At 44.5% G+C, this 12,449-nt stretch overlaps 1 protein-coding gene across 2 annotated transcripts in view; it reads right to left on the bottom strand.

Annotated features, from left to right (window-relative positions):
* Nucleotides 1-8,403, bottom strand: part of HEMK1 (HemK methyltransferase 1, mitochondrial release factors N(5)-glutamine) — a 64,829-nt gene extending 56,426 nt beyond the window's left edge. For both annotated transcript variants that reach the window (XR_014788480.1, XM_084839655.1), the window contains exons 1-3: nucleotides 8,306-8,403; nucleotides 1,973-2,456; nucleotides 127-218 (exon numbers count right to left, since the gene is read on the bottom strand). Coding sequence is in view for 1 of the 2 variants with exons in the window: in XM_084839655.1 (XP_084695781.1) it covers nucleotides 127-218; nucleotides 1,973-2,233 (353 nt within the window). In the remaining variant the exon portion in view is untranslated. The remainder of the gene's footprint in view (nucleotides 1-126; nucleotides 219-1,972; nucleotides 2,457-8,305) is intronic.
* Between the last annotated feature and the right edge of the window lie 4,046 nt (nucleotides 8,404-12,449).

Raw genomic sequence — 12,449 nt, 5'->3', positions numbered from 1 at the left:
ATGGTTTTTAATTTTTGTGAACTGCCCAGAGAGCTTCAGCTATGGGGTGGTATAGCAATATAATAAATGAAACTAAATGAAATGAAAACCCTTGAAAAGCAGAAACATGTCAGCGTTAGTACCTACCTTTGTAGCCGCTTTGCACATAGCCGCTGGACCTGGTCCTTTTGCTTTGCTGAGACGGGAGCAGAGATGCTGCTTGCACTCAAGCTCTGGAACTGAAAAGGAAGTTATTTGCAGGTGTTTAATAAATGAAGGGCCCAAATGCTGTTAGTTCACAAAACCAAACGTTTAAATGCCCGCGTACCGACATGTATGTATCAATGGTAATCATAAAAAGCACCCTGCTGGATGAGATCAAAGTCCATCTAGCCCAGCATCCTGTTTCCCAGTGACCAACTAGATCAACCTTCCCTAACCGGGTGCCCTCCAGATGTTTAGGACTACAACTCCCAGCATGCCTGACCACTGGCCATGATGGCTGGTGGGATGAAGTCCACAACATCTTGGGGACACACACACACAACAGGTTAGGGAAGGCTGAACTAGATGCTTCTGGGAAACCAAGAATGACAAACAACAACCTCACCACTGCAACTGGTGTTCAGTGGCATATTGCTTTGGAATATAGAGGTTCCTACTAGGTATTATGGCTGTTCATAGACCTATCCTCCATGAATTTGTCTGATTCCCTTTTTCATTAGCCTCATATTTAACAACTCACCTGGAAGCTTTAGGCAACAAGGGATTCCATGAAGGTGAGTGAGTGGGCTGGCAGATGATGGTCCCTGGGCTCACCACAGTAGAAGGGACATTCTGTCCTCTGCTGCCAGTATAGAAATGCATAGGCTGGTGGAAGGAGGCTTGAGTGATCCATTCTTCCTTCACCAGTCTGTTTAGTTCTGATGCTGGCCATGGAGGAAGAAAATCCCCTTCCTCTGCAATTAGCATGGAAATCAAATGGGCTGGTGGAGGAGGGCCTGAACGCCCCATTTCTTTTCTGCCAGTCCACTTGGGAGAAAGCAATATTTTTCCTATGCTGGGCATCGACGAGAGGGCTTCTCTTCCTGTGCATTCAGCAAGGAAACACAGGTAACTAGCAGGCGAACATATTTTTCTTTTTTGCAGGCTAGTAACTTTTTGGGTTTATTTACATGGTGGTTGTAAAGTTATCTCAACCAGTAGTCATCACATTGTGTAACAGCGAGTTAATTATACAGTATGTGAAGTACTTCCTTTTGACCATCTCCAGTCCCATTTCAATGAAATGAACCCATTTCATTGGCTGACCCTGAGCTCTAGTATTATGGGCATGAGAGAGAGAAAACAAGCTTATTTGAGGCACACTGATAACTTGAAAGCAAATCTCTTACTCTAATTCGAAGATTTACTAAATCTTTCCTGCTTGACCACATGGAGGTAATTCCTTACACACCACTACCAGGTGTGTGGCTACGATTGCAATCCTGGTGGTACATCTCCCCTTCTGCTGACACAGGAGTCTCCTCCAGAATTTCAAAGCCAAAATTCTGGGCTTTTGAGAAACGGAGCAAATTTGAACATTACACAGTTCTAAGGCCAAACAGTATGGTGCTGAGTACCCACTGCTAAAGCTAGTTTTCTTGTGGAATGGTGTAAGCAGTAGCTTAGCCATTACAATCATTGGCAAACAGGGACTGGTTTTTGTCCAACATAAATAGCAATCTAGAACAAATATCTACAGTGTAAACAGGATAAACTGCACTCAGATGTTATTGCAAACAGCAAACAGCCTTGATGCACCTGTTTTTCAAAAGCATGCCCAAGCTGAGCCTGGCTGTCTACAAGAAGCACTATTTACCTCATTGGAGAGACGTGGGATGCATTAAGAGCACAGAAGCGCTGACTGGAGAACCAGATTATGAGGCAGGTCTCCAGACACTCATTGTAGTGCTTTGCATAGACAATCACGATCCCACCCACAGAACTTAACTGTTTTTGCTCCTAGGACATGGGAAACAATATATTCAGAAGATGCCTGTGGTTCAGGGATTTCATTTGCCTCAAACACTTCTTGCCAGTAGTTGACCAGATCAGCAGCTGTAACTGGACCTGCCTTGTAATGGTAATTCTGTTTTAGCAGTCTGTGGTAGAGATTGTTGATGGAGGCTTTGGCAGGACTCATTCCGAAATGGCCACAGTGAGGGAACAAACATAAAAGCTTCCTGTACAAAGAGCCAGTGAGAAGTTTCATGGCTACAGAAGGTAACAATTTCCAAGGATCAGAGCAGACTCTCCTTTTCTGGGCCACCAAAGTATCCTGGAAGCTTCTATCAGCAGTCCGGTTTAAGAGCACATATCACCATTGCAGAATGCGCCAATCTCATAATTACTTATAGAGCCAAATGTCAGCGGGAGACTTCATGTGCCCTCTGGTCCTGGCAAAGCACTCAGATAATTCTTTGTACTGCAGTAACCTAGAGAAAGTGACACAAAGAGGATCCTCTCAGATTAAAAACAGGCTCACTTCCCACACAGGCTAGAATAATTTTTAAAAGGGGTCATTATGAAGACAGCTTGTATGATGAATCCATGTTATATACCTGGAGAATGCACATAACATATTCCCCTTTCCACAACTGTGGTTCTAACCATATTTGCGTAGACGTTAGGCACCACTGAAGCTGCCCAGATGTGCTTTTCTACAGCATGCCAGGCTACAGGCTACTTCACATGTTTCAGAATTCCTACACGGAAGAAACTCTGAAGTGCAACCGATGCGATACTCATGATGTGATATCATTGTCAACTGCAGCTTCTCAACACACTTTTGCAGAGTGTGCATTTGTTGTGTGTGGTGATCTCCATGCAGATTTCACATTAAGAGTGTCTCATGTGTGAGGTGACTTATGGCTTGGGTCACTTATCCCATATACGTTTATGTGGGAGAAGCAAGACCCACTTAAGGCAGGAGTGGGCAGACTTCAGGCTTGTGGGGTCAATTTGTTTTTTTACTAGACCCTCAAGATCCACCAACTGAAACAAGTTGCAAAAGATATACACTTAGAATTAAAGAACAGGATGCCTCTGAGCACATTATGAGAATTGAACTGAACTCACACGTCCTCTCCTGGTTACATCAAGCTCTCTCCATTTCAGCAGCCTAATTTAGGTGGGAAAAGTAATTTTGTTGATGTTATTGTTAAACAATTAGGAATCAGAAACCCTTGCAGATCACCCAGGGATGTACCTTCTGCCCACCCCTGATTTAAGATATATTTGAGTAGGATATGGATTCCATCCATTCTACAGGGGTAAGACTTTCATTTCATCAGTTCTAAAGTGAACTGATGATAAAACATTGCTACATCTATCTCTCTATCTGGGTGTTCCTTTACATTTTCATGCTTGACCAAGTTATAAGTGATTTGGTCCCCAACCCTTCCTTTGGTAAGAAGTAACAGATAGCTGATATAGTGGAAATAATGCATGGGAATACAGATGGTGGTCGGGAACAGAGTGAGTAACAACAGGAAAACCGGTATATTAACGGCGCAGTCCTATTGATTGTGCCCTTGGTGATTGGAAGCCCCCGAACTTGGTGGTGTCTGAACATCCAATGCAGGGTGGGAGGAGTGGCAGGGGTGATCTTTGCCTCCCCGTCCTCTTGCCCTGCAGCTTTTGCTAGATGGGCTCTTTAGCCAGTCTAGCAAAGGCACTTCAGAATGGGAGGAATGGAGACTGGAAGAGGCTCAGGATAAGTTGTATCCTGGCTTCTTCAGTCTCCTCCCCTCCCCATCCACCAGAACGCCCCTTTCCCCATCTCCAAGATCATGTTTCTGACCTCTGAGAGATAGCTGGCATGGTTCTCTTTGTGCCGGCTGCAAGGGGTTGAGGTTGGAGGGCTGTCCCCAATCCTGGAAAGATTTTATGAGCAATCCTATGGTCCATGAGATGCTCTCCCGGCGACCATAGGATTGCTCTCTAAAACATAAAAAGTGTCTATGCTACACTGATGCTGGTGTTTCATTTTATTTTAATATTTTGAGGAACCACATGCATTTGTCCTTTATTCTAATCTCCCCAAATAATGAGGAAACAGGAATGGACAGTGAGAAGAGAAAAAATAATTTGTAAGAGCTGAAAATGGTAATGATCCAGCTGTTGTTTCCCATTTACAAGCCCTATTCAGGCATTTTAATAGACTCTATTCAAAAGAGTTGGAGAAGGAAATGGCAACCCACTCCAGTATTCTTGCCAAGAAAACCCCACGGAACGTATCACAAGGCTAAAACATATGACGCCGGAAGATGAGACCCTCAGGTCGGAAGGTGTCCAATATACTACTGGGGAAGAGCAGAGGGTATTTCCAAGTAGCGCTAGAAAGAGTGAAGCGGCTGGGCCAAAGCTGAAAGGACACTCAGCTGTGGATGTGTCTGGTGGTGAAAAGAAAATCCGATGCTGTAAACAACAATATTGTTTAGGAACCTGGAATGTCAGATCAATGAATCAAGGTAAGTTGGAGGTGGTCAAACACGAGATGGCAAGATCGAACATCGACATCTTGGGAATCAGCGAACTCAAATGGACAGGCAGGGGCGAATTTAATTCAGGTGACCATCATATCTACTACTGTGGGCAAGAATCCCTTAGAAGAAATGGAGTAGCACTCATAGTCAACAAAAGGGTGGGAAAAGCAGTACTGGAGTACAATCTTAAAAAAGATAGAATGATCTCAGTACGAATCCAAGGCAAACCATTCAACATCACAGTAATTCAAGTCTATGCCCCAACCACTGATGCCGAAGAAGCTGAGGTTGATCGGTTCTATGAAGACCTACAACACCTTCTAGAACTAACACCAAAAAAAGATGTCCTCTTCATCATAGGGGATTGGAATGCTAAAGTAGGAAGTCAAGAAATCACCGGGATAACAGGCAAGCATGGCCTTGGTGTACAAAATGAAGCAGGACAAAGGCTAATCGAGTTTTGCCAAGAGAACACGCTGATCATAGCAAACACTCTTTTCCAACAGCACAAGAGACGACTCTACACATGGACATCACCAGATGGTCAATATCGAAATCAGATTGATTATGTCCTTTGCAGCCAAAGATGGAGAAGCTCCATACAGTCAGTCAAAACAAGACCTGGAGCTGACTGTGGCTCAGATCATGAGCTGCTTCTTGCAAAATTTCAGCTTAAATTGAAGAACGTCGGGAAAACCACTAAACCATTCAGGTATGACCTAAATCATATCCCTTATGGATATACAGTGGAGGTGAGGAATAGATTTCAGGGATTAGGCCTGATAGACAGAGTGCCTGAGGAACTATGGACGGAGGTCCGTAACATTGTTCAGGAGGCAGCAACTCAATCCATCCCAAAGAAAAAGAAATGCAAGAAAGCCAAGTGGCTGTCTGATGAGGCATTACAAGTAGCTGAGGAAAGAAGGGAAGCGAAAAGCAAGGGAGAAAGGGGAAGATATATCCAACTGAATGCAGATTTCCAGAGAATAGCAAGGAGAGACAAGAAGGCCTTCTTAAATGAACAATGCAAAGAAATTGAGGAAAACAACAGAATGGGAAAGACTAGAGACCTCTTCAAGAAAATTGGAGATCTCAAGGGAACGTTTTATGCAAAGACGGGCATGATAAAGGACAAAGAAGGCAGGGACTTAACAGAAGCAGATGAGATTAAGAAGAGGTGGAAAGAATACACAGAAGAACTATACAGGAAAGATCTGAATGTCCCTGATAGCCATGATAGTGCGGTCACTGAACTTGAGCCGGACATCCTCGAGAGTGAAGTCAAGTGGGCCTTAGGAAGCATTAGTAACAACAAAGCTAGCGGAGATGACAGTATTCCAGCTGAGCTATTTAAAATCCTAAAAGATGATGCTGTGAAAGTGCTGCACTCAATATGCCAACAAATTTGGAACACTCAACAGTGGTCGCAAGGTCAGTATACATTCCAATTCCAAAGAAGGGCAATGCCAAAGAGTGTTCAAACTACCGCACAATTGCGCTCATTTCACATACCAGCAAGGTGATGCTCAAAATCCTACGAGCTAGGTTTCAGCAGTATGCGAACCGAGAACTGCCGGAAGTACAAGTGGGGTTTCGGAGAGGCAGAGGAACTAGAGATCAAATCGCCAACATTCGCTGGATCATGGAGAAAGCAAGAGAATTCCAGAAAAACGTCTATTTCTGCTTCATTGACTACGCTAAAGCCTCTGATTGTGTGGATCACAACAAACTGTGGCAAATTCTTAAAGTGATGGGAGTACCAGACCACCTTACCTGTCTCCTGAGAAACCTGTACGAGGGTCAAGAAGCAATAGTAAGAACCAGACATGGAACAACCGATTGGTTCCAAATTGGGAAAGGAGTACGACAAGGCTGCATAGTGTCACTTTGCTTATTTAACTTATATGCAGAGTACATCATGAGAAACGCCGGGTTGGATGAATCACAGGTCGGAATTAAGATTGCCGGGAGAATTATCAACAACCTCCGATATGCAGACGATACCACCCTAATGGCTGAAAGTGAAGAGAATCTAAAGAGCCCCTTGTTGAGGGTGAAAGAGGAGAATGCAAAAGCTGGTTTTAAACTCAACATTAAAAAAACTAAGATCATGTCATCTGGCCCCATCACTTCCTGGCATATAGAAGGGGAAGAAATGGAAGCAGTGACAGATTTTACTTTCTTGGGCTCCAAGATCACCGCAGACGGTGACTGTAGCCATGAAATTAAAAGACGCTTGCTCCTTGGGAGGAAAGCTATGGCACACCTAGACAGCATAGTAAGAAGCAGAGACATCACCTTGCCGACAAAGGTCCGTCTAATCAAAGCTATGGTTTTCCCAGTAGTAATGTATGGCTGTGAGAGCTGGACTATAAGGAAGGCTGAGCGCCGAAGAATTGATGCTTTCGAACTGTGGTGCTGGAGAAGACTCTTACGAGTCCCCTGGACTGCAAGGAGGTCAAATCAGTCCATCCTAAAGGAAATCAACCCTGAGTGCTCATTGGAAGGACAGATACTGAAGCTGAAGCTGAAATATTTTGGCCACCTAATGCGCAGAGAAAACTCTCTGGAAAAGACCCTGATGCTGGGAAAGACTGAAGGCAAAAGGAGAAGGGGACGGCAGAGAATGAGATGGCTAGATAGCATCACCGATGCAATGAATATGAACTTGAGCACACTCCGGGAGAGAGCGCAGGACAGGAAGGCCTGGCGTGCTATGGTCCATGGGGTCACGAAGAGTCGGACACGACTGTACGACCGAACAACAACATTCAAAAGAGTGTACAATGGACATAGGAGGGAGCAGGGAGGATGAGCATGCTAGTTCCATTTCTAATCAAACAGGCTGTGGCAGCACTACTACAGAAACCTGTGCGTGGAGACAATAGAGAGAGAAGCACGCATGCTTCTAGCAACAAGGCCCGCCTCTATCATACTACCACTTTCAATTCTGAAGATACCACCATCTGTCCCTATTCTGTTAGTGTATAATGCATACATGGGGAGGGGGGGGGAGCAGGAAACAAGCTAGCTCTGCCCTATCTCTGTCAGTGTCTTCACGTGGGGAGCTTCATGTGAGGAGCCTTTTTTATCTGTGTAGGCTCTGCAATTTACATTGCATGCAGAGACTACTCAGAGACAACAGATTCCCTGCTGCAGACATTCACAACATGTAGAAAATGTTGAGAACAGAACTAGTATGTTTGTCTGCATCCCCCCCCCCCCATTCATGCTACGCTAAATCAGAATACCTGACTTGGGCTTTTGAGAGGTAGAGATGCCAGAAACAAATCGACAGGAGAAAGAGAAGCCTTCTCTCCAACATTCTTCCAATCCTAAACAACAATGGAGTGGATCCAGAGTAAGTTGCATTTAGTTCCGCTGAAATCAACGGAACTGATGTGAGTCAAGCTGTGACTTTTTCACATTTATTTCCATGGGACTTAAGTTCAATAAACCCAGTCTAGACCCAACCTTTTATTCATTTGATGGAAGGCTGAGTGGTGTCTTCTTCAAGAAACCTTTTCAGATTAACCTCAACCACATTCTGAGAAATCTCCTGCCCTCACTCAGCATTTGTTACCCAATCAGTACAGCCGAGGAAAAATATACAGAAAGTCAGAGGCATAGCAACCAAGAAACAAACATCAAACAAAACACGGAAACGAAGCTAGATTAAGAATAGCAGCCCCTTTAATGGCCGGGGGGTGGTCCGGGGAGAAGGAAATCAGTAGCGTGCTCCCTCCTTCAGAAGAGAAGATTGTTAACATGACGTCAAGGGTGGGTTTTTTGTTTACCTGTGAACTGACAAAGGCGTCAGTGGAATAACTGCGCGTCTGTTCCTTAGAGCGGAAGATAAGGCTCACGAGCACGGTCCAGGAGCCCCCAGCACCGCACTTCCGGTTAGGGCTACAGGCAATGCAGCTGTACGGCTGACAACGATGCCGGAATAAAGTTCCTAGAGAGCCGAAGCCCCCCTCCTGGAAGCATCCCGCGCGCAAAGCTCGATAGCAGGACGAGGGAGACCCCGCGTGGAAACACGAGCCGTGTACAGCAATCCCACCTGAAGGACTAACGCGCGCGATGCCACGAAGTTAAAAGTATGTGGTGGAGTCGCGCAATCCGATCCTTTGCAGGTTTACTCGGTAAGTCACACATAATACTATGCAGTATTTCATAGGACTGCAGCCTTATGCCTGCCGTTGGGAGCAAGAGGGCGCCCTCTCCCCCAGCATTGCATGGAAAAGCCCCTGAGCCTGATAAAGCAGCCCTGGAATTATTGGTTACTGTTTCTCTCTTGAGGTTTTCCTTTGAAGGACAACCTCCTGTTATTATTTCATGGTTAGCATTCCGTTTTTATTGTGTTTCAAGAGGTTTTCTTTCTTTCTTTAGCTATTAGGGCTTTAAAAATATGTGGATGAAAGACGTGCAAATGGCAAACAATCCAGCACCAGTGTTTGACTGATTGATATAAACCCTGGATTCAGATCCTTGCTCAGCCATAAAATCATATAAGGTGGTTTGCAACACCAGATAAGGAACGGTAAAAAAAGAAGCTTAAAATTTAAAAACAGCAGGAACTAAAATATCAAGCCAGTAAATATTCAATAAAAAGCATAGGGAAATAAGAAAGTTTTTAAGGTCTACTTGAAAGAAACCAATGAGGGGGTGATACACACTTGCTGTGGGAGGGAAATTTAGAGCTGAGGGGACACTGCCAAAAAGGCCCAGTCCCTGGTGCTCACCAGTGTGATAGCTCTTTAAGGTGGACCAGAGAGCAGGCTTCCAAACCAGGCCAGGTTTGTATGGTTAAAGACAGTCCTTCAAATAATCTGGGCTCACACTGTTTAAGTTAGGGTGAGAGGCTTGTTGTCCTTCATATGTTTTGGCTTACAGCTTCCATCATCCCCAGCCAGCATGGCCAGTGGTCAGGCATAATGGGAGTTATAGTCCAAAACATCTGGAGGGCATATTGTTTACATTTTAGAAATCGCCCGTGGCCAAAGTTTGGATCTTAATGCAAGCACTAACAGCATCATTCTATTCATTAGCTTTTGTGACTAACAGTACAATCCTATACATCAAAGAGTCCTGTGGCATTTTAAAGACTAACAGTTTTATTCTGGCATAAGCTTTTGTGGACACTGTCTACTTCATCAAATGCAGAAATAGATAGTGCCCATGAAGGCTCATGCTAGAATAAATGTAGTAGTTTTCAAAGTGCCACAAGACTCTGTTGTTTTTGCTGCAACAGACTAATGCAGCTGCCCCTCTGGAAATCCTATACATGTTTACTCAAAACTAAGATCTAATGCATAAAGTGGGACTTACTCCCAGGTAAGTATGCCGAAGAAGCTGAGGTTGATCGGTTCTATGAAGACCTACAACACCTTCTAGAACTAACACCAAAAAAAAAGATGTCCTCTTCATCATAGGGGACTGGAATGCTAAAGTAGGAAGTCAAGAAATCACCGGGATAACAGGCAGGCATGGCCTTGGTGTACAAAATGAAGCAGGACAAAAGCTAATAGAGTTTTGCCAAGAGAACACGCTGATCATAGCAAACATGCTTTTCCAACAGCACAAGAGGCGACTCTACACATGGACATCACCAGATGGTCAATATCGAAATCAGATTGATTATGTCCTTTGCAGCCAAAGATGGAGAAGCTCTATACAGTCAGTCAAAACAAGACCTGGAGCTGACTGTGGCTCAGATCATGAGCTTCTTGTTGCAAAATTTCAGCTTAAATTGAAGAACGTCGGGAAAACCACTAAACCATTCAGGTATGACCTAAATCATATCCCTGATGAATATACAGTGGAGGTGAGGAATAGATTTCAGGGATTAGGCCTGATAGACAGAGTGCCTGAGGAACTATGGACGGAGGTCCGTAACATTGTTCAGGAGGCAGCAACTCAATCCATCCCAAAGAAAAAGAAATGCAAGAAAGCCAAGTGGCTGTCTGATGAGGGTTTACAAGTAGCTGAGGAAAGAAGGGAAGCGAAAAGCAAGGGAGAAAGGGGAAGATATATCCAACTGAATGCAGATTTCCAGAGAATAGCAAGGAGAGACAAGAAGGCCTTCTTAAATGAACAATGCAAAGAAATCGAGGAAAACAACAGAATGGGAAAGACTAGAGATCTCTTCAAGAAAATTGGAGATCTCAAGGGAACGTTTTATGCAAAGACGGGCATGATAAAGGACAAAGAAGGCAGGGACTTAACAGAAGCAGATGAGATTAAGAAGAGGTGGCAAGAATACACAGAAGAACTATACAGGAAAGATCTGAGTGTCCCTGATAGCCATGATAGTGCGGTCACTGAACTTGAGCCGGACATCCTCGAGAGTGAAGTCAAGTGGGCCTTAGGAAGCATTAGTAACAACAAAGCTAGTGGAGATGTCAGTATTCCAGCTGAGCTATTTAAAATCCTAAAAGATGATGCTGTGAAAGTGCTGCACTCAATATGCCAACAAATTTGGAACACTCAACAGTGGCCGCAAGAATGGAAAAGGTCAGTATACATTCCAATTCCAAAGAAGGGCAACGCCAAAGAGTGTTCAAACTACCGCACAATTGCGCTCATTTCACATACCAGCAAGGTGATGCTCAAAATCCTACGAGCTAGGCTTCAGCAGTATGCGAACCGAGAACTGCCGGAAGTACAAGTGGGGTTTCGAAGAGGCAGAGGAACTAGAGATCAAATCGCCAACATTCGCTGGATCATGGAGAAAGCAAGAGAATTCCAGAAAAACGTCTATTTCTGCTTCATTGACTACGCTAAAGCCTCTGATTGTGTGGATCACAACAAACTGTGGCAAATTCTTAAAGTGATGGGAGTACCAGACCACCTTACCTGTCTCCTGAGAAACCTGTACGAGGGTCAAGAAGCAATAGTAAGAACCAGACATGGAACAACCGATTGGTTCCAAATTGGGAAAGGAGTACGACAAGGCTGCATAGTGTCACTTTGCTTATTTAACTTATATGCAGAGTACATCATGAGAAACGCCGGGTTGGATGAATCACAGGTTGGAATTAAGATTGCCGGGAGAATTATCAACAACCTCCGATATGCAGACGATACCACCCTAATGGCAGAAAGCGAAGAGGATCTCAAGAGCCTCTTGTTGAGGGTGAAAGAGGAGAGTGCAAAAGCTGGTTTGAAACTCAACATTAAAAAAACTAAGATCATGGCACCTGGCCCCATCACTTCCTGGCATATAGAAGGGGAAGAAATGGAAGCTGTGACAGATTTTATTTTCTTGGGCTCCAAGATCACCGCAGACGGTGACTGTAGCCATGAAATTAAAAGACGCTTGCTCCTTGGGAGGAAAGCTATGGCACACCTAGACAGCATAGTAAGAAGACATCACTTTGCCGACAAAGGTCCATCTAATCAAAGCTATGGTTTTCCCAGTAGTAATGTATGGCTGTGAGAGCTGGACTATAAGGAAGGCTGAGCGCCGAAGAATTGATGCTTTTGAACTGTGGTGCTGGAGAAGACTCTTACGAGTCCCCTGGACTGCAAGGAGGTCAAATCAGTCGATCCTAAAGGAAAACAATCCTGAGTGCTCATTGGAAGGACAGATACTGAAGCTCAAATATTTTGGCCACCTAATGCGAAGAGAAAACTCCCTGGAGAGACCCTGATGCTGGGAAAGACTGAAGGCAAAAGGAGAAGGGGATGGCAGAGGATGAGATGGCTAGATAGCATCACCGATGCAATGAATATGAACTTGAGCACGCTCCGGGAGAGAGTGCAGGACAGGAAAGCCTGGCGTGCTATGGTCCATGGGGTCACGAAGAGTCGGACACGACTGAACCACTGAACAACAACAACAACAAAAGTATGTATAGGATTGCAGCCTAAAATGTACTGAACTTTAAGCGTGGGCAGTTAAGCCATTTTTTAACCACCTTCATTGCGGTCTCAAAG

Source organism: Heloderma suspectum, chromosome 2, assembly GCF_057233095.1.
Source record: "Heloderma suspectum isolate Gila_16-S chromosome 2, 16-S_ref, whole genome shotgun sequence".
In the NCBI taxonomy this organism is placed as follows: Eukaryota; Metazoa; Chordata; class Lepidosauria; order Squamata; family Helodermatidae; genus Heloderma; species Heloderma suspectum.
The sequence above is the reverse complement of the archived record's forward strand: the minus strand, read 5'-3'. Positions and strand labels throughout refer to the sequence as shown.